The 22,944-nt window shown below is 39.9% G+C and overlaps 2 protein-coding genes across 7 annotated transcripts; one reads left to right on the top strand and one right to left on the bottom strand.

The window, feature by feature from the left end:
* Positions 1-132: 132 nt before the first annotated feature.
* LOC135499317 (beta-1,4-galactosyltransferase 4-like) lies at positions 133-15,928 on the bottom strand. 3 transcript variants are annotated; one of them, XM_064790049.1, is made up of 9 exons: positions 15,892-15,928; positions 8,399-8,487; positions 6,197-6,415; positions 5,449-5,681; positions 5,055-5,242; positions 3,866-3,988; positions 3,575-3,670; positions 2,781-2,975; positions 133-2,215 (listed from the first exon to the last, which is right to left on the bottom strand). In XM_064790049.1, exons 3-9 carry the CDS (start codon positions 6,408-6,410, stop codon positions 2,191-2,193), a joined length of 1,074 nt encoding a protein of 357 aa, XP_064646119.1. In that variant the 5' UTR covers positions 6,411-6,415; positions 8,399-8,487; positions 15,892-15,928; the 3' UTR covers positions 133-2,190. The 3 variants fall into 3 exon arrangements, with proteins under 3 accessions (XP_064646119.1, XP_064646117.1, XP_064646118.1); XM_064790047.1 differs by lacking the exon at positions 15,892-15,928 and adding an exon at positions 9,390-9,492; XM_064790048.1 differs by lacking the exon at positions 15,892-15,928 and adding an exon at positions 8,952-9,378.
* On the top strand, positions 15,624-21,233 carry LOC135499319 (uncharacterized methyltransferase YdaC-like). 4 transcript variants are annotated; one of them, XM_064790053.1, is made up of 7 exons: positions 15,624-15,642; positions 16,265-16,422; positions 16,667-17,034; positions 18,570-18,642; positions 19,354-19,476; positions 20,175-20,310; positions 20,779-21,233. In XM_064790053.1, the coding sequence occupies exons 5-7, from the start codon at positions 19,369-19,371 to the stop codon at positions 21,216-21,218; spliced, it is 684 nt and encodes a 227-aa protein (XP_064646123.1). In that variant the 5' UTR covers positions 15,624-15,642; positions 16,265-16,422; positions 16,667-17,034; positions 18,570-18,642; positions 19,354-19,368; the 3' UTR covers positions 21,219-21,233. The 4 variants fall into 4 exon arrangements, with proteins under 4 accessions (XP_064646123.1, XP_064646124.1, XP_064646125.1 ...); XM_064790054.1 differs by lacking the exon at positions 15,624-15,642 and having other exon boundaries at positions 16,121-16,422; positions 19,357-19,476; XM_064790055.1 differs by lacking the exons at positions 15,624-15,642; positions 16,265-16,422 and having other exon boundaries at positions 16,938-17,009.
* Positions 21,234-22,944: the final 1,711 nt, after the last annotated feature.

Below are 22,944 nucleotides of genomic sequence, written 5' to 3' on the forward strand. Positions count from 1 at the left end.
TCCACTATTCAAGCCATTGAATTGCTATTTATTTTCAACCAAGAAATTGGCCACCCTCGATTGTCCTACAAGATAGTTGACTGTATGACACAATCTCCAAAATCTTTACAAAAAAAGAAAATAACAAACAACTGGTTTTGAAACTGACTTTTTTTCATACACCTCAATACTGGTTTTGCGAACTGTGAAATACAATGACCTTGAATATTTCTGTACAGTACTCTTCTCTTGGATAGTTATGTACAAATTTCAAATGAAAAATATTTATACTTGCATCAAAAGACATCTGTCAGTGTGTGGTCAATTTGAAGCAGTTTCAATGAATTATGAAATCCCAACAAGCATATTATTAAAAGCCATGCGATATGTATATTCCAATATCTTGTTTTCATGCAAAACAGTGCAGGAATTTACAAGCTAAGCAGCAGTTTCATCATATTGTTTCCTATGTATGCTATTACCAAAAATAAACTCATACTTTTAAAAGTTGGACATTGGAGAACTTCGGGATACTTCCATGACCTTTTCCTCAACATAACAAGTTTGTTGCCCTGGTAATTTTGGTGCGGACCGGATGGTTTTAACACCCTGACAATAACTTTTTACGAAGTTTCACTGTCGTAACAAAAAGTCTGAAATAGCCTTTTACATTCCACAGACAGAATTCGCTGCTCCACATGAAATGCCAGAGTCATTCCCATACATTGATTTTTTTGGTTTTTCTGATCAGATACTAGTTTTTAAAAATAACTGCACCATGATGCCATCTAGGAACTTGATAATATTTGTTGCCAAACTGGCTTGGAAGTATTTCATAGAATTAACACCATCTTTAAAAGCCGAACTTTTCCAGAAAACAAAAAACAGGGCCAACCAGTCAATCCTTAAGTCTCTTCCTTTCACCACCGACCGAACAGGGCCCAAGCAATAACCATTGTTACTCATTGAACACCTGGTCTTCCACCATCGATGATGGCTTTCAGTGGGTGTCTCATGCCACAAGGTGATGTTGTGTGGGAAAGGAAGGGAATGCACAGCCAATCAGGGGGGTATTCATCGGCAATATGGACGAGTGGGAAAGGAAGAGAATGCAAGGAGACGACCATGCAATCTATAACAAAAGCCGTTCTGACGGCAAATCAGGGGGCAATTCATCGGCAGTGAAGGATGGATATACATGTACGCACAATGACAGTCGACGGAAGATCCGTATGTGTAGGCAGCAATGCCTAAATGTACATTATTAGTGACCACTTTATCTACATGTAGAAAAGTCCCCTTAGAATACAATTACACCAGACACCATAAATAAGTTGAATTAGCAAATATTCCATTGAAATTATTTCAACTATCATATAAACATTATATTTTTGGCAGGAAACAGAGGGTTTTTACAGGACGATTAATATCCCGATTTTCTTAAATTAAAACACACAATCATGGACGCTACTGCTTAACCAAGAGGTTTCTCTTGGAATAGCTGGAATGATTAGAATTGAATCACAAGTCCTGCATTTCCATCTCCTGGTTCTGTACAGATTATCGCACCTACAGACGAGTAATTGAAATTGCTGCCACATGCAATAATAATTGCATCTCTTCGCAACGGTTTTTTTCTCATTCTTCAGGCTCCAGTCGGTTGGCGATCTATGCATGGAAGATGCACACCTACAAACAGCGACCTGCAATTGACTAGTCCTCCTTTTATATATCAATGTCTGAATCTCTTCGCATAAAAAAAACCCTCATGCCAACCACATTAATACTGCACAAAGGAGTGGAAACGCACATTTCCCCATCGAAACCCTGACTTACTAGTCTTCCTTTTTAATATCAATGTCTGAATTGCTTGGCATAAAAAACCTCCCATGCCAACCACATTCAATACTGCACAAAGGCGTGGACACGCACATTTCCACATCGAGACCTGCAACTGACTAGTCTTCGCTTTATAAATCAATGTCTAAATCTCTTAGCATAAAAAAACCTCCCATGCCAACCACATAAATACTGCACAAAGGCGTGGAAATGCACATTTCACATCAAGACCCGGCCATGTGACTACTCCATGGTCGATATCATCATCTCCTGACGTTTCCCCAGCACCACACGATGGCTGGCAAAGATGCTGCCTGATTCACACCACCGGAATGAGGCCTCAACTTTATAAATTGACTAGACATGACTCTTTCAAGGGAAGTAGAACTTCAAATACCTGAAAAAGAAAAGGATTTTGTAGATTCCTTGACTGATTCAGTTATACCACTTCACACATGACAAATTTGGTTTCGATACAGATTCTTGCCCAAGGGTTCACAGCTGGCTTTTTCTACTTCAAAATAAATATCCAATAGCACACTGGTTGACCATCAGATGTCAGTTTTTTGCCTTACCTGTTTACAAGAATTCATGATGAGATCGATTTCCAAAAAGAGACACGGAGAGTCTCCCAAAAAGGCACAAAACCTATTCACACATGTCACATGTCCATTTCCTGGAAAGCCCTAGACTAGTGGTACCGAGTGTACGTGACTTATATCATTCATGGGTACTGTAGTCGGCTAATATTTGAGAAGCAAAAAGTTTGCGTCTTAGCCCCCCTTTTTTGGTATAGACAAAATTTCGCGTTTGCTGCCGTAATTTAAAGGGTAATGTATCAGAGTTGAAGTTGCCTCCCAAATCGTGAAAATAGAACTGTCCTGAACATTTATTGGTTTACAATAACTTCTACACATTCTGAACTGATTCAAAATGGTTCCAATCCCAGGTCAAACACCCACCAGAGTAGTGATTCCGGTTTCTGATTCTTCACAGATTCCATGACATCCTCTTGATTGGGCGGATCGCCCACATCGACTAATATCTTTGTATGTAATGGCTCCTCCGACACTGATAAGACCTTGTAACCGACTGACTTGATTGAGCTGATGCCATCGGTTTTCCATCGAGCTCGCCAGTAAAACAAATAATTGTTCCTGCAAAAGAAGTGAGGACCAGGTAGGCTGGCTTACATAGGTTTTTGGTATTAGCAACAGCAAGTATCAATTATACTATACTTGGTAACAGTAAGTACCATCCCAACTCACCTATAGTTTGAAGTAATGAGTTTTTGGTATAAGTAATGATTACAGTATAGTGCAATCCCAACTTACGGTCACATGTGTGACCCATCACAGCAAAATCAGGCACAGGTCGCTCCGAGCTTGGCAGGTTGAGACAGGCTGGTTGTTCGTTTCACTGTTGTCTACCTTTAGTGAATTCTGAGTACATCAAATTCGTCCATTTTCTCCTGGTGTAATTTAGACTCATCTTCTGTGCGTTATGCACCTCGTTTTGCTGTGACGGGTCACACATCATATCTACTGGGGAGCTATCTGATGGCCTTATTTCAAACTGAAAGTTAAACGTAGACCTATGCCCCTGGCCGTCAACAGCTGACTTATGAAAACATAGATTAACAGCCTTGCCCGTCAGAGTTAACCTTGGGCTTTAAACAAACCGAACAGCAAAAGGAAAAGGGTGTTGACTTGGAACGAATAGGGAACACCCATGCTGGACACTGAGTCTCACTTACCCTGAATCACTCTTAGAAGCCTTAGAATGTCGCACCATTTTATAACGACCAATATATTCTGGCGGTCTGGTCAGTTTTATGCCAGCAGCTTCAGCCCTGTTAAAAGAAGGCATCAATAAATTTCAACTGAAAGTGCAACGCATTGTAAAATTTGAACTTTGAACCCATTTTCTCAAAATGGCAAAAATGGATTGATAAATTTCATTCTGCGATGAACTCTTCGAATGAAAGCACTTTTTCAGCATTGTAGGACTACTCATAATTCAGGATATCTACTAGTATTCCCCTCACCTTGCTGAAAAATCATCGTCTTCTTGGCCCCAGCCCCAGTAATTGTTGGAGAAGCCATTCATCTTGATGTAGTTTTCTTTATTGACGGCAATGACGCCACCTGCATAGCTGTAGTACATCACACTGAAAATAAGGGGAAACCTTGTTGGACTTTCAGCGCCAAAGCAGATATATCTTCAATTAGATTATTAAGTGAGAGTAAAGTTAGAGTTAAAACTCACTCATTTGGAAAGTCATGTCTTTTGCTCAGCATCGACACCAATTTTGAACCTCTAGCATACGAATGGTGGATGCTTTAGAGCAGAAATGGAGTTTTGATAAATGAGGAAATGTCATGGCGGACGAGGCTTTGCGATCATTAAATTTGATTGGATTAAAATCTTTCAAAATCTGTTTAAACATTTTTTAAAATCCGATATTGCTTTTTGGATCGGATACCATGTGATAACTTGTAATCACATGACGTCAGGCAATTTATGCCATTGGCCAAGAACATTTGCTTGCATGATATTTGCCAATAACCCCAGACTCATTGTCACACCAAGCACAATAGCCTCAGGTCCAACATTTCCAGTCGACTGTTTTTTTTAACATGCCAACATGGCCAATCTTCCAAATGGCAATGCTGTGATCTGAGCAAAAGTCTGAGTAAAAGTAAAAGATTTTTCCACAAACAGTGGTCGATATACTTTCTCCTGTATTTGAAATTGTTCATAATGGACAAAATCAGATAGAAAGTATAAATAACATCATTTTTTGTAGATCGACATACAATTTTGTTGAGACTAGCTTTTGACGCTACCATTCTTCAAGGTCTGCCAGGGGAAGGTTTTACACAGCAATAAATACAAACAAGCAAAATAGTACAGTGATGTGGGCAGAACTGTAGATCACAAAAACAACATGGCATTACAGTACGAACTAGGGTATAAAAGGTACAAATGAAAAGAAAACATGCTGGCCGATGACGGTACAGGATGAAAGAGTTTAATAGAAATCAGGTGAAACTGAAAGAAACTTCAAAATCCAAACATGGGAGAAACAAGGGTGAGAGGCTATAATCACATTGATTACCGTAGGTGTAATGAGTAAGGAATCCGCTGTCACGATATAAACCGTTTTGAATGCAATCAAATTTAGCTATAACTTTTTGTTCTGCTATACGTCATTGTTTATATTCGACACTTACTGGTATCGCGTCTCATCTATAGCGGATGCTAAATGCCTCGCCTCGTTATCACATAGGTACAGGTTGCGGTCGTGCTCTGGAAGGAGATCGGCGTCTTGGAAGATGAAGCAGTTGAACGAGCCGTAAGGGAATGCCTCGGCGTATCCGATGTTCATGAGCATGCCGCGGTTGAAGGAGTTCGTACCGGACTAAAAAACAAATGAGCAATCGAGACAAAATAAGAAAAAAAAACATACAAGTTTATTGCAGTCACATGGGCTTCTGTAATTTTTTGTACTCAAAAACAGATGAGTATTATTTTCTGTTGATCACCTGCCATGATTTACATGGCCAGATTGCACGCTTGACAATGACAAAAATCCAATCCACTACACCTTAGCATAGTATGTCTTACCTGCTCTATCACAAATATCCTATAATCGATGTGCTGTCTCTCCAACATAGGATGTAAACGTTTCAGCAGTAACTTCAGGTGGTGCCACCTATTGCGGTATGGAATGATTATTGCTACTTTTTGGAATGGCAAGCAAGTTTTGGGCGCCCAATGACCGCCCTTCTGGACTTGCGGATTTGACTTTACGATGTCGTCATACTCTGGGTCCTCAAGTATGTCAATGTTTTGGGACGCTGGAAAAAAAAGAATAGAAATGTATATTTTTTTCCTTTGGCGTGTGACACACTTACCTGAAAGAGGTGATTTTATCATGTTTGTGGCTATCTTAACAGATTTTAGATTTAGGAACATTTCTATTTATATTGACAACCGTAGCAGCGGACAACTGCTAAAGGGAGTGCTAGTCGACCATGTACGCTTGTCTCTATATTTGATATTCTCCTGCATCAGAATTAAAACCTCTGGGAAAATTGTATCCCTGTAACTTTTAGTATGGCCCTGTGATTCATTTAAGATGCCAGCCATGTTATTCTTTAAAAGTCCGAGACAAAAACCAGTCAATTCATTCTTCTTCTCCTACGTTTTGAATTTTTGAGATGCACATTAGGCAAGATTAATTTACATGTAGGCCTACCCTCGTATTATAATCATATACAATTATCAACTTGTCATTGGGCATATAACACCTCAACTTAAAATGATAACTTTGTGTTTAACATGTATATCTTCTGTAGTCTTTTCTACTTACTTAATGAATTGAGATCTACCCTACAGTACTCTTTCTGTGAATCATGTCCCAACGTATTTGTGATAACCGCCGGGTCCGGCAGGGTGTACACCGCCCGAGGCCGATGATTGAACAACGCTACACACCACAGGAGGACATAACCAATCACGACTAACGTGACCCAAACTCTCTTCCACGTGTTCATTCTCGATCTTGTCACACGGACTAATGTCATAGCTCCTGCAGAAATAGAACGGCTATTATAGGCCAATAATGATCAATCATTGTTTCTGTCCCAACTGGTTTTCAAATTGTTTCATTACTTCCGCTTCCACTACTCATTGATTTTGTGCAATGAACTTTTCAGAGTATGGCCCTCGGCTGTCAGAGTGACGCAATGTTTAAAATTAGCATCTGCGCCTGTCACCTCGAAGGCCATTTGTTTGGTCTGACTCCTGGTAGGTTCACACCTTCACGTCACACAGACAGCGAATCTTAAAATCCATAACAATCGACCATACACAGGTCAATGGAGTTGTGAATTTACGTGTACATGTAAATGTGGTATGCCAAACAAAAGTGGGGTCAGGATTAGGCTATCATAGCTGGACAAACGGTCTACTAAATCCTCAAAGAAAGGGACCCTTTAATAGTCAACTAGGCCTCCTCGTAAATATTTTTAGAGTAAATTGACACGTCCAATGGAATTTGAAAAACCTCAACCAGGCTCAACTGACGAGCGAAATCAACGTCCTCCACAGTTAAGCCCTTAGACAATAATACTAATAATATCAATTGATAATTTTGACTACTATAGCACTTTTCCACGGTTCCCTGTTCGAAGCACTTTTTGGGTGACCCCGGTCTCCCAAGAAATCAATCAGGGGTTTCAAGGAGTAACCAGAAGGCGCTCACTTGAACTTGACCAGTAGGGGAACCAAGCAGCGACTCTGTCGGGAGTCGAACCCACGACCTCCTGATCATGAGGCCGACTCTCTTCCACTGTGCTACTGCTGCCCTTACCCTTTGTGGTGCATTTACTTTATGTACATCGATTGTATTAGGGTGGTTACTGTATTGTTAGAACAATCTGGATGTGTTATGAATTAAGTTGTTAAGTTGTTTTAAATTGTCAAAATTTTAGCTGGTATTATCATGTATAAATTTCTAACGACAGGGAAAGCAAAAGGGAGGAGTCAAGTCAAGAATGTCATGGACAACATTTTTTATATCTGACTGAGTAGAACACAAGTAAGAAAACAAAGGGTTATTCATTGCAATACAAGAACGCTGGATATTCCAATCATACTTTTTGGGATACCATGTTATTACCAAGCAGTGACTCCGTCGGGAGTCGAATCCACAACCTCTTGCTCATGAGGCCGACTCTCTTCCACTGTGCTACTGCTGCCCTTACCCTTTGCCGTGCATTTACTTTATGTACATCGATTGTATTAGGGTGGTTACTGTATTGTTAGAACAATCTGGATGTGTTATGAATTAAGTTGTTAAGTTGTTTTAAATTGTCAAAATTTTAGCTGGTATTATCATGTATAAATTTCTAACGACAGGGAAAGCAAAAGGGAGGCGTCAAGTCAAGAATGTCATGGACAACATTTTTTTATATCTGACTGAGTAGAACACAAGTAAGAAAACAAAGGGTTATTCATTACAGTACAAGAACGCTGGATATTCCAATCATACTTTTCTTGACCGCATACATGTTGTCACTTTATTACTTTCTGCGGTTGAACATTTTTGACCCCTGTAAAAAGATGCATGATATATTCGAAACCGTAAAACTAGAGAAAAAAATAGCAATTTGTACCATGGCCTATTCATGATTTTAAAGACGTAATATGGCGGAATGGCATTAGGAAGGACGTCACATCATGAACAGAGATCCTGGATGCCATGTATGTGGCCATTTCCATGATCTTGTAAGACCGGGGAGAGCCCACCTCGAAATGTGCCAACCAGCCCAATGCAACAGAACATGGCGGTTGACCAGCCCGGACGTTCAGCATGCCTGAAGGGCTGAATAACATGTATTCCGAGCTAACCTACATCCACCCTCTTAACTGACCTAACACAGACATCAAAATGTCATATTACAACAGATCAACAAGACTTGTTGCAGAATGAATTATGGCACGACTGACTGCAAAAAAGTTCGAATTTGTTCTGATCTTTTCGGAGACGTGCTGTATAGTGTATACTGACCTTTACAAGTACATGACTCTGATTTTCCTGCTAGATTGCCTCAAAAACGTTCAAGTCTGAATTTCATATATTGTTCGTCATCTTTTGAACTGAAAAGTAAAAGACTTTTTAGTGTTTATGGTTGGGATCCGGATATGGTCATTTCGATGAGAAATTCACTGTGTGTATTTCTCATGATCACACAAATTAACTGACAGACTAGACCAAACTGACTGACCTTAGACTTTGACAGGATATACCTGACATGTCATGAGTCATTCCTAATCCTTATTATCCTGGAATGGTGGGATGGGTTCCGTTAAGGGATTTTGTTCCATCCATGCCAGCCAAAATTTTGCACCCAGTTCAGTCATCAATGAATGCTCCCTATTCCACTGAAGGCGGAACCATACCGTTTTTTCCAGTAAGCCTACGAAACTGTAATATTCCTACTTCGCTGTCCGTTGTGTCACTCGTCCTTGACCTCCGTCTCGTTCTATGGTCAGCTGATTGTGCAACAAAGGTAAACAATACACACGAACACCTCATTAAATAATGATATAACTGTATTTACCTTTCTATACTTCTTCTAACTCTTCTAAACCTCTTCGAATAATCACTTCTCAATCTCAATATACACTGGAGCTGACTGGCTGGCTTGGAAACTGACCCAGATTGTTGTGAGAGCTGCCCTTTATTATTATATACAGGCAACAATGCAGCCTCCAGCAGCCTGGATACGGTTACCAACGCAAGCCCTGTTGCAGTGCAGCAACAACAAACCTTAACCTGAGTGGCCAATTTAGCCAAATTAACCAAAGACAATAATATTGAAATATACTACAAAACTATACTATAGATTGTCAATGTGCATACATGTACACGTTACACACAGAAATGCACAGCGGACACAAAAGCAAATATTTTCCACAAGAACAAGCTAACAAACAGAGTCTATTCAGAATATTCGGTTTCTTAATTGGTCTCATTGACTTCTAGGTATATTACTAACTGTATTGAATCGATATGTTGGAACTTTGAGGCTCAGGAATCCTATAAAAATAGTGTTTTAAATGAAATATTTCGAAGGACTTTTGTTACCATGGAGGCTGACATGTTGGATTCCTTAGTTTCTCATTTGTCCGCCCGATGGCGTCAGATGATGTTACGAACACATTTGGGACAGTCACTTGTCCGCCCGGTGGCGTCTGTTCAGATGATGTTACGAAGACACGTTTGGGACAGTCACAACCAATTTTCCAAGTGTGATTCATTTATTTTGTGGCAGAAGAAGATCTTCAAACCAAACGACATTGATAATGCTACTGGCAAGGGCAGTGAGCATTGATTGCACGGTTGACGGACAATTAATTACATAAAGACAAAGTCACAACCAGACATCGATTGCCGGGCATATCAACGGACAATTCATTGACATTGACGTAGAGATGGTAAAGTTGTCAAGAGGGACCAGTTGCGGGAAAGGGACAACCATTTTCTTTCAAGAACCTATGGTGGCAAAGGCCATCGGGGAAAGGGGGCGGGGGCAAAATGACCTTTCTTGAAATTTTTCGGCCAAAATCGAACATTAACTCCTGATTTTCTCAGAATGTATCACAGATAACATCCATGCCTGGATGAAGAGTTTCCTCGAAGGAAGAAGCCAACGCGTGTGAGTTGGAGACTGTGTGTCTGATACCAATGCAGTAGGAAAGTGTGGCGTCCCACAAGGATCAGTATTGGGACCAACCTTATTCTTATTATTCGTGAACGACATGCCGGAGCAAGTTAGGAACAATCTTGGAATGTTTGCTGACAACACCTCCTTTAGTAAGGTAATTGAACACAGAAGGGACTGCGAAGATCTACAAAAAGATGTGAACGCACTTGCCAAAAGGTCCACCGATTGGGGTATTGTTCAACCCTGATTCGTGTGTGGTACTGAGGATAGGTATTAGGAGCCACCGTTGTTCAACTATACGATAACTGACAGACAAGGAGCAGTGAGCAGATTAAACGAAACAGCGGGTGAAAAGGACTTGGGGGGTATGGATAGCATCGAACCTAAAACCGGATCTGTACATCGAAAAGACAACAGCAAATGCAAACAGGGTATTATTCATCATCAAAAGAACGTTGGCCCTAAAGAACAGGAAAATCAGCATTTGTCGTTAGTAGAGCCCCTGCTCGAGTATGGAAACGCTCCATATGGTATCCAATGCTGCAAAACGATTTTGATGCGATTGAGAAAATCCGACGAAGGGCTACCAAAGATATGCTATGTGGGCAACGAATAGCAAAGCTCCCTTATCACGAGAGACTCCGCCAATTGGACCCGCCCATCCTTGCCTTCAGGAGATTAAGAGGTGACATGATTGGATGTTACAGGTACCCCCATGGGCGAACGGACATGATGGGACAAACTAGGTAAGGAAAGAGCACGTACCTCCATCCGGGCAGATTTATTTGGACAGCGAGAAGTCAACACTTGGAACGGTCTGCCAGAGAACATCGTCAGTGCTCCGACCCAGCTAACGTTCAAGATAAGGCTGAATAGACTGAGGAGGAATCGGGACTTAAACTATAGGGGGGGGGGGGGGGGGGAGAGCTTATTGAGAACATATATATCGAACACTGAAAAATGAAAAAAAGAAACACAAAGGATCTGAATTGCTACACCACACACACTTTGTCAGTCGCATGCGCACCAGACCTACACGTTTTTGTATTTCTACGAGCGATAAAGGTCTACAAAGGCCATTTATATAGTTATTTATGGATGGAGGGATGGATGAAGTCGTCCAAGTTTTCAGATCGATCAGAAAGCATACATTTTAGCATCCTGACGACATAACAAGTGATTTTCTATACACACCACCTCTCGATGTTTCAATAAAAACGATGACATTTTTGCTGTTTTTCTTGAGGCGCTCGTATTTTTCCAGGGCAAGCTGCTACATGTAGATAAGTTGGAAGGCCAGTCATGAATAGGCAATATTAAGAAAAGATTCCCAGTTGGGGAACTGCATACATGTACTGTACATGTAAATCTAATGTCATTGTCATATCTTTGGTCATGTGAGACTATTCAGTATTGTGATAAAGAGTTTTAAAAAATGTCCCCAAGTCAAGAGTATAATGTATCATGTATAATATATATGATTCCTAAAAATCCCTAAATATTTTTTTTCTCCCTAAAATGCCCTAAAATTGAGAAATTTTTCGGCGTTTTCCCTAAAAATCCCCAAATTTCTCTTTTTCTGGTTAAAACGTCGCTGGTGATTGAAGGTCGTTTGCAAAGTGGAGTGTGAATCTTTCGTTGACCCGTCAAGTTTCTGTTGCCCTACCTTTTTTCATAATTGGCCAATTCATTTCCATTTGAAGCAGGGCGCTGCACCCTGCCTTTTTCAGACTGTGCCCTCTTCTGCACTGCCTTTCCAGATTTCTGGCTGAAACACTCGTATGCTGCAAAGGCCTTTACAGGTAGAAGAGGCCTCTCGGGGGGGGGGGGGGTCTTCAGCTACGAAGCAAGACACTCACTTGAGAGTTGCTATACCAGCCGCTTGTTCAAGTCACATGACCTCAGGTGGATCACATGACGCAAATCCTATTTCTGATTGGCTGAAGAGTTTGCAACATTTTTACAACATGCAACAAAGAATTGCATTAATTTGCAACAATTTTACAACAATGTTGCGACATGTTGTAAGACGCGTTTTGCTCTGTACACACTTCGCAACATTTTTACAACATTTGTTGCAACTGGAAATATTGCAAAAAATGTTGCTTATATTTTACTAGTGTACAGAGGCCTTTAGATTTAAAATGTTTTCATTCAGACCATCAATGTTCCAAAATCCATTGGATAAGTTATTTACTTATCTACATTGTTGTGACAATGGCAATGTTCTACAACAAAGAGTATATAGTGCGAACCATAAACCTCATAAAACAGATCACCTAATTATTCAATACAAACGAATAGTATTGCAAAACATGGGCAACTATGTACACTCCAAAAATTAAATAGTAAATCATTTACCATTTGAAGTTGTTAACGATACGTTTACCAATAAGTAGTTAACATAACTATTTTCATAGTTAGAGTTACTACTTGAAATCCAAACAGCATGAATACTTTTTTACCATTTCAAGTAGTAAAATCAGCCAACCAATCAGAATCACTGATTTTGTGAATTAACCACTTGAAGTAGTAAGCTTCGACCAATCAGAATGCGCCCCCAGACAGCAGACGTCCAGCGTCGATCGCCGCCATTTTTAACCCGCTTCAAAAGCCAAACTTCGTTTTCGCTGATCTTTGAAATGGACGTCGAGGAAACGTTGGCCTCATGGGGGATGGGAGAACTGGTTAAAGTGTTCAAGGGTAAGATATAGCTTTTGTAGATATTCTTTTTTTCATGTTTCCGACAGCACAAAATACATTTTTTGATAATTTTGTGAGGCATAAGGCAAAAAAGAAAACGCGCACCATTCGAAACCTGTTTTTAGTTCTCTTTTTCCTTTAGTTCTCACGACTCATGCACAAATTCTTCCTGTCCTCTCCTAAATATCTTTATGATTATCTACCAACTCTGTATTTTTAACTGGTTTTTATCGAATGAAATGGCCGGGTCGAAATTGAGTACTCTTGTAGATTACATTGAATAACAGTACCTGGTACATTATCGAATTGATATATCGGATCTCAGCAGGGTCTCCGCATGATCCTTTCCTTTTGACAGGGTTCCGGGTATGGATACCTAGCAGGAACACAATGCGTGCCTGCATTAACAAGAGTGGTAGGCCTAGATAGATGGAAATTCTATAATGCATAGGGTTAGGGTTAGGGTTAATTCTATAACTTTGACGAAAGTAGGGGGGGTCATAATTGGTAGTATTGATAGTATTGAAAAGCTTGTCTCACAACAGGGTGTGCCAAGATTAAGTGCTGGTTTTTCAACCATAGGCTAGCGATAGTGCGCAGCAGTGGTTGATGAATGATTGTGGTTGATGAATCTTTTTGTTCCAAAATTTGTTTTATTGATTCTAAATTGGCTAGTGCTACAATAAAATTTGCACAGGATGTTGAAAATACTCCAAAAACCGCAAACTATTCTATTACATGTAGGCCGCTGAGAAGAGTGGTGCTTTTGGACTACAACGTTTTTTGTGTCCATTTTGTGGGAGTTGAGGTTTTTTTTCTTTTTCTTGTAGAATTGAATCCTGATCAAACCAAGAATTACTTTATGGAAGCATGTCAGTATTGACTGGCTGGCCTGTTGTCATTAATTACTAGTACTTAGTATACGTAATACCACCAGATTAAGCTTAAGGTATGGCAACCTTCATTTTTGCATGATTTTCATTTCATTTAGGACTACATCTATTTTCAGATGAAGGCATTGATGAGGAGGCATTTTGTATGTTGAACTTGTCAGGAAAGGGGAGGCCAAAGCCAGAAGAAATGAGTTTGCGTAGTCCCATCAGAACAGGCAAAAGATACCAGTGTTGAAGATGATGTTAATGATGAAAGTGTTGGTAAGACTTAAGTACATTGAAAGCGAGGCTAACGTTAATTTCCATTTATTTTGAAAAATATAACCGGACTTCTCTGACCAATATATTAGAAACTTAAAATACACGATGAAAATAACTCTGCGCAATGAGCCTTGGAACGGCGGCCTTAAATGACGAAGGGGATAATAAACTAGTATGTCTGGGACATCACATCAGTTTTATGAAAGGACATCATTCTTTTAAATGCATCTTTACCTCCACAGATGTTCAGTGCGATGAATCGGATGAATTTAAAGAGATGGTTGCATGGCTAAAGTACAATTGCAACCCTGCCACCCAGGTAGAAGATTTTATGAGTAAAACCGCTGTTGGGAGGTACGGGCACTTGATTAAAGACTCTTTGACGGTTAAAGCAGTCCTCGAGGCTTATCCAAGGCTGATAACACATAAAGGAATGGTGAGTCTGAAAGTTACAGTAGGCTGGAAAATCTTTCGCGAAGCCAATATTTTGGGAATTGTCCAATGCCGAATTGGTGAATACAGAATTTTGCGTCTGTGTTGAAATCTCAACATTTTGAGTCCCAGGGCCAACCTCCCCCCATCCCTGTTTGAAGTCACAAAACTATCCAGCAAAACCTGCAGTGTCAACCGTTTATGTTAAAGAAGTAGTTGAATATAAATTGGATACTTGATGACATCCTGCTTGATCAATTGGGCACCATTGAGCCGACAGGCTTGGGGTGGGGCCGACATGTTGACCCCACCAAAAATGCAATTTCATTTGTTAGTTTTTGGACTTTGTTGTCTATTTCAGATCGAACAATCTACAAAATTCTGTTTGCCAACAATGATTTCATGACCAGAAGATGGGACACTGCAGTGTTTGCCTCCAAAATAATCAGCTACACAAATTCCGCGAAGCCATCGTGGCGTGAGATGGTTCCAGTCAAGAAGGAACTCAGCAATTGTAATTGATTTTATCATAGTTTCTCCAATCCGAGTGCATATCTGTTATGAGATAATTCAGAATAATGCGTCTGATAAAAGTATTAGTTGTAGTAGCAGCATGCTGGTCAGTGCATGTGAGCTCGTGGTTGTGAAATCGTTCACACAAAAGAATGAATATTTCATTGGAATCATTAGTCACGTCACCGTATGTTCGCTTATAATCGTTAAGTACATCTATTTATATTTGTATACTGGTATACACAATTCCTATAATGGTGGTGCTGTATGTTGAATAGTGATGTCATCAGAGGAAAATCGGCCTATGTCGAGGACTGACAAAGGTGAAAGTCATGGTTGACCAGCAGCCATGAAGGGTATTATGACGTCAAAGGAGGGAAATGCTAGTTCCAAAATAAGCCGAGGAATTATATGAAGGTGTATAGGCGCCGGTATTAGCGCACCTTATTTTAATAAGCACATGACAGTGTGCTAATAAGTGCATACATACGGTAGCATATTCAGTTTTATTGAAATTATTTCACCGAGGACTAGAATTCAGACCAATGGAACCAGTACTGCTAACCGAGTATCATTTCCAAAATACATTATAATGGTTATTTTCCAGCGGAAAAGAGTGTAGTTGCAATGCAACTTCTACCGATCATGCTGCCCCCCAGGCCAACAAAAGGGGCTTACTGGACTTTGCGCAACGAAACGAAACGAGCGAAATGGGGGAGCGCCCATTATGTTTTACCCCGGTACTCTAGCCTAAAAATTTGTTCGGACGTCGATCGAAGAAGGTACGACAAACAATTAATTAATCAAACCCTTATGAGGTTCATTCATTTGAAGTAGAGAGGGTAACGTACATTGTATACACAAATCAAACACACACGCAGTGCTTGCATGCATTGCAGAGAACGACTTTTGAGTGATTACCCACACCCACCTAGGCAGCTGAAACACATGTCTTGTTGGACATGCCTACCGAATTTTACTAAATAAAAGCATAACTTCATCACACTTTTCGGGGTTGAAAATGTACTCACGTAAATTACCAAAATTACACGCCGAATTCGCAAATGACCTGTTATTTCTCAAAGCTTGGAAGCTCAAATGACTGAATGTAATGTATGCGCGTAATGTATAATATCAGCAAGCGAAAAGTTGTGATCGTCGGTTTTTGATACGAATCGTTTCCTGTATGGCCGTTACAAGCCGTTGTCTGAATATGGCGTGAACCTGTTTACCGTTCAATGCTGCTCCCTGTGACGCTGTGTACCCGCAAATGTTCAATGAAAAAAATGCTGGATAATGACTTACACGGCTTGTTCGCATCGTAAACATAGTGGTATTCGGGTAAACTGTCTTTGCGTTTGGCCTAATTTTACAACGATTACTCCCCATGTAACCACGATCTAGGATGGACAGGCTGTGTATTATGAATAGGAAAAGTCACCTAGGGACCGTTGCGTAGAATACTTTTTTGGCGAAATATTGCGCAAAGTCCAGTAAGCCAACAAAAGGTCACAGACCATCCGTGACTGAGGCAATGTCATCGTTCATACAGTATCAAGCAGGTATAGAGTTATTGCCTACATGTAGTTTTTGCGATTTGAGCATGGCGACCTTGAATATTGCATACAGATTTTTGATTGTATTATAACAAATTCATAATTTTGCGTCAAATTGTTTGAAATGAACAAGAGAAGTGGTCCTCTGATGAATTATTTTGAAATTAACAGGGCCATAGTTTTTTAGTAGGTGACTAGTCTAGAGGGGTCTTTGCTGACATGTATATTACATTATTATTTTGTCTTGCAGGTGACAACAAATATCCCCTCATTCCTTCAGGACCTCCCAAGTGGAGCTGTGCAGCCCTTCGTGTTGGCTCTTGGGGATAGAACCTCTCCAACGCAGGCATTTCTTATAATTGAGAAGAACGCTTTAGAATATCCAACACTACTGAAGGCCTTTGATGCCTGTTTCAAGGCGTTCTATGTTCTTGACATAGAATATCCTGCTAACTGCATTATTGTGTGGCAATTCATTCAAGAGCTTGTGTTCGATGTAAGATCCAAGAAAGGACATGTATCGCTGAGTAAGAATGTGACCAGTTTGAGGAGCTTTTTCCTTGCCTAAGCACCCGTGGTGTCACACTAGCTGAGTAAGTTTTCTGTGGATGTTGGAAGGTAGGTGATTGGTGGATATTAGCCATTGAGGCCTGTTTTAGGCTTAGTATGTTCTTGACATAGAATAGCCTAAATGTTGGCTCTTGGTGACAGAACCTCTCCAACTCAGGCATTTCTTATCATTGAAGTGAACGCTTTAGAATATCTGACACTGCTGAAGGCCATTGAGGCCCGTTTTCGGCTTTGTATGTTCTTGACATAGAATATCCTACTGACTGTGTGACATTCTCATGAGTGTAACTGTGCAACCTTAATGTTGGCTTTTGGTGATAGAACCTCTCCAACTCAGTCTCAGACATTTCTTATCATTGAGATATTTTAATATATCTCAATGTCTGAGACTGAGTTGGAGAGGTTGTAAATACATGTAGATGTTAATCAGACTAAATCTGCATTCAATTTGAATGTATGAATTGAAAACTATAGTTAATGACAAATTTCTGTTGTAAATACATGTAGATGTTAATCAGACTAAATCTGCTAGAGTATAAAGAGGAAGATCCTATGATATTTGCAAAGGTCTGGCCATTTATAGTGTGAGGATATCTTGGGATTACTGTATAGGGGGCAATGTATCAAGGGGTTATTGTCCTGAAAACGTTTTACTGCTTTCAAATTGAATGAATGTGAAATGAATTGTTAACTTAATTGTCATTGATAGATTTCTACTTTTAATGCCAGTCACAAATTTGAATGTAATGAATTGAAAACTATAGTTAATGATAAATTTCTGTTGTAAATACATGTAGATGTAATCAGACTAAATGCGTTTAGTGTTTGTTTTTCATTAAAAGGTAATTCTTTTAGTGACAACATGGTTGTGTACCCTAGCTTAAAGAGGATAACGCCGTACAATAAGTCTTGATCTCTTTGAGAATTAGTTGTAGGACGCTATCTCCTTTAAGAAATACAACCCAATGATGGGATCTATGTGACCCTGGCAATATGTAGCAAATGCACTTTCAAAAGGCTCTTTGGACATTAGTTCTATCACTCATTGTTCTCATACTGTCCAAAATACTGGTTATTTTGGACCCCTCATAATGAGGAAATCCGGGCCTCCTTGCTGCCGATCTCAAGTAGATGAATAGGTGTCGGCTTGAGAGAAACAGTAGCAGTTACAGCCCGGATTTCCTCATTATGACCCTAACTAGCCCATCCGCCAAAAAGGGAGCCACAAGTACATAATAGTTTTAACTAACTTTATCCATCCAGATTAAAATCTGGATGGATAAAGTAGTAAGGATCACTATCAAAATGGTTAAAATTGAAACTATAAAATGGTTAAAAATCAACTACTTATGGTAGTTATTTTATTAACTATTTTGAAATAGTTAAACTAACCACTTATTAGTCGGTGCAATACTAAGCCCCAAAGTAGTTACCATTTAACTATTAATAGTTAGTTTTCACCATTTAATTTTTGGAGTGCAATATATGCAAGTCAAATGTTTAGGCATATGTATCAGCTGGAAGCCAACAATATCTCATTTTAGTTTTGATGACCTAAATTATTTATTTTCATTTGATTCTAGAACAGAGACCACCTGGCGATATTCATCCAACCACTCAACGCTCTGCCGCTTCTTTTATGCCTGTGAGTGTTAGGTGAGTAGCATGCACGAATTTTAACTAATTCCGTATGGTCTTATCCACCCATTCAAATACAGTAGAACCTCCCTTGGTCATTTAAAACAAAGTCACACCATTCTGCATGCAGAGACAAGTTCACTTCGAATTTCCTGGGAGGGATATTGGAATTTGGATCAACAACCGTGTTGGACGGCCAGATGGGGTGATTATGTTGCATACACCTAGTACAGCTAGTAGATGCCTCTCATACGACAACACAGTATGTTACTGTAGGCCTTAGTCACAAAGCAGCTGCCAAAAACAGGGATGAGGGGGGTATTCAGTTGTTCAATACAAGGGATTATGTTCTCAAAGAGCAACACAAGACATGAGTATGTTTCGTAACCTGATTTACTTCATCCGCAAGAACAAAACAGCTAAGAACACCTGTATTTGTTTGTTGACCACAGGTACCACCATTTCGGCTGGCAATTGAATCTCTTTCAAAACAAAGTGAATGCCAATTTCAAGGGTGGGGATCAGTTCTTTGTTTTCCAGAGAACAGCCCCTCAGCCAAAAAAATCGGCATTCACTTCATCTCGAAGGAGTTATAATTGATTTTGGATCTCAGGTCCAAGCCAAAATGGTTGTCCCTATTGCCAACCCTTAACCGATTCATAGGCCACCGGCCCTTTACGGCATAATTAAACTTAACAATATACATGTACATCATTTGTCCGTTTTCAGCAGTACGCATTCGGCATGTGGAATAGGCTTGTTCAGACCATTGTAAACAGATTGGTTACCACAGATAGAATAGCAAGAAATCTCAGCAGACCAGAAAGTGGCATATTTGGAGCCATAACCTCGGTAAGGTTGGGACACAGCCGAATGAGAAGACTGATCGTTAAAAATACACATTATAGCCCGTGTCTGTCCTATCCATAATGTGGTCTGAATAACGTGGTGGTCGAAAGAACATGGTGGACAGAAGTGAAAAATGATTGTCGCATCGACAAGTTTCTGCCCTATCCAAAAAGTAGCCTGTCAAACATGGTAAATGGGTTTGACAAATTATCACCGGCATCATATCCCCCTTAGATGAATTCCATGAATAGAAATCAATCGATGTCCCCTTGAAAAAAGGGATGGATTGATTAAGGTGCACGGACATTTTTAATTTTCGTCATCTTAACAGCAAAACCACAGACTTTGAGGCAAATATCCTTAATTACAACCAATAAAAATATTCAGAGGTTAATGTACTATCATACCCTGTCTGGAGACATAATAGTATCTCTGGATTTTTTCTTTCTTGTAATTAGCACCAGTTGCTTCGAATCACTGTGAGCAAAACCAACATTCATATACAATTCAGCCATCTATTTAGTATATAAGAAGGAAAGTGGATCTTTTGACCCTCTTCCCCTTAGTTAAATGGTTAAAATGTACAATGACACCTGCATGGTCCCACCCTTCAGACACATACTAACTGGACGGCCCCTTATACTGGGAGATGCCATGGAGGTTAGTTAACAGTTACAGTATTAATTATTCACTCATAACAGCACCTTCTAAAGAGAGTCAACCAGCCTGTTGAAAGAAATGCTGTCAAACATCTTGACGTCCGGCCCAATCATACTGTCCTTGAAATCGGCTTTGGACTCGGTTACGGAATCCAGCATGTCCTCGATATCATTAAAGGTAACATGGTCTTTATACATAATTTTGTCCAAGAGACTGTATTTTGCTGATAAAATTTGCCTCTGCCATTTATGAGGGAATTCTAATAAGAGGTATTAATTATTTTTTTAGAAGGATGACAATCATTCATGGTTGGCCAATATGCAATAAGGTTTTAGAATGCCCAGTCAAAACATACAATTACCAAAACTAATTCGAACGTGCTTTCTATTGTCCGCAAATATAACTGACCCCCGCCCCTGGCCTATTCAACAAAGTATATACATGTATATAGTTCGTACAGTGTCACCCCTAATAAAATGGCCAGCCAGATTTGGCTTGTTAGACACTCTTTATTTCCCAAACTCCTATCTGTAAGTGCCAGGCATGGGGTTTAAACCTCTGACCTTCTGTTTACGAGGCGGATGCCTTAACCACTGGGCCGAGTGGGTCGGTATATTACAAGTACTTTATGTCTTGTTTTGACAGAAGGACACGGTTCTGTTCATGGCCTGGACATCTCAGACGAAATGGTCAGAAGAACGACGAGACGTTTCCAAAAGGAAATCAAGGACAAAAAGGTCAACATTTGCATTGGGGACGTGGCATGCATGCCTTATGAAGACAACACATTTGACAGAGTATTCCATACAAATTCTTACTACTTCTGGCCAGATATGGATAAAGCAGCCAAGGAGATATACAGGGTGATGAGAAAAGACGGCGTCATGGTTACAGCCTTGCCTGATAAGGTAAAAATGATAGCGGGAAAAGGAGCGCTGAAATATGGAGACCCAGATCAAACACGCTATGTTGACGCCCTGAGGAAAAATAACTTTGTTGATGTTCAAGTACAGGATTTTTATGACGCAGAGGATTGCGAGTACCCATGGTACCAGGCGGTTTTTGCCTATGTGAAAAAGAAATGAATCTTTCTCTATTATATCATGGAGGTATTATTAAGAATAATACCTCCATGATTATATCATGTTTAGGCCACGCTAATTTAATATATTTGATAGCAGCCTGCAAACGAACTTATCCACCCAATGTGGGGAAAAAAACTTTACACCACCCACCAACCAGTGCAAAGACACTGACACAAATGTTATAGAGAAAAACACTTGTCAGGTTTGAATTTCATTTATAGCAAAACTTGAGTTTCATTTCCCCCCCGGCATATAGAAAAACACGTGTCACGGTACCCTGGCTTTTTTTAAATTTCCTTCTGTTGCCCCGCCATTTTTCTTAATTAGCCAATTCATTTCCATTTGAAGCAGGGCGCTGCACCCTGCCTTTTTCAGACTGTGCCCTCTTCTGCACTGCCTTTCCAGATTTCTGGCTGAAACACTCGTATGTTGCATAGGCCTTTAAGCTCTGTACACACTGACAACATTTTGGGAAACATGTTGGCCAACATGTTGTCCAGGTGCGATGTTATCGAAAATGTTGGCAGTGTGTACAGTTCGGAAACATTCGGAAACATTCGGTAACATGTTGGCCAAATGTTGCTCAAATGTTGTCGAAATAATACAAAATCAATTTTGTTGCCGAGATGCTAATGATGTTGTCGAGTTTTATCCAATCAGAAATAGGCCACAAATCACATGATCTACCTTAAGCCATGTGATGTAGTCAAAATGGCAGCCTCAAGCAAGGAATGGTTACTGAGTAAAGTTGAACAACTTATTGCAGTATGGGAAAGTTGTGCCTGTTTATGGGATGTAACATCCAGGGAATATAAAGACAAGAACAAAAAGAAAGCTGCTATTCTAGAAATAGCTACAAAATTTGCCCCATGCTGGTGTCTCATATAAATCCATGGTCTTGTCCACACTCTTTTCTCATCTTTACGTCTTCTTCGCCGTCTTTCAATCAGGATACGTAAAATTATGGCAGAGCCACCGACAATATATCTTCTTCTCTTGGAATCTTCCATTGTTTATGAATTTACCTCAAAAATATTCCCTCAAAAATCCTCATTTCACGGAAACATTCGACAACAAGTTGCCCAACATGTTGTCGAATGTTGTCATGTGTATACAGGGCCAAATTTTCGATAACATCACACCTGGACAACATGTTGGCCAACATGTTTCCCAAAATGTTGTCAGTGTGTACAGAGCTTTACAGGTAGAAGAGGCCTCTCGGGGGGGGGGGGGGGGTCTTCAGCTACGAAGCAAGACACTCACTTGAGAGTTGCTACCAGCCGCTTGTTCAAGTCACATGACCTCAGGTGGATCACATGACGCAAATCCTATTTCTGATTGGCTGAAGAGTTTGCAACATTTTTACAACATGCAACAAAGAATTGCATTAATTTGCAACAATTTTACAACAATGTTGCGACATGTTGTAAGACGCGTTTTGCTCTGTACACACTTCGCAACATTTTTGCAACATTTGTTGCAACTGGAAATATTGCAAAAAATGTTGCTTATATTTTACTAGTGTACAAAGGCCTTTAGATTTAAAATGTTTTCATTCAGACCATCAATGTTCCAAAATCCATTGGATAAGTTATTTACTTATCTACATTGTTGTGACGATGGCAATGTTCTACAACAAAAGGTATATATTGCGAACCATAAACCTCATAAAACAGATCACCTAATTATTCAATACAAACGAATAGTACATGTGTATTGCAAAAAA

The sequence above is a fragment of the Lineus longissimus genome, chromosome 15, assembly GCF_910592395.1.
Source record: "Lineus longissimus chromosome 15, tnLinLong1.2, whole genome shotgun sequence".
Lineage (NCBI taxonomy): Eukaryota > Metazoa > Nemertea > Pilidiophora > Heteronemertea > Lineidae > Lineus > Lineus longissimus.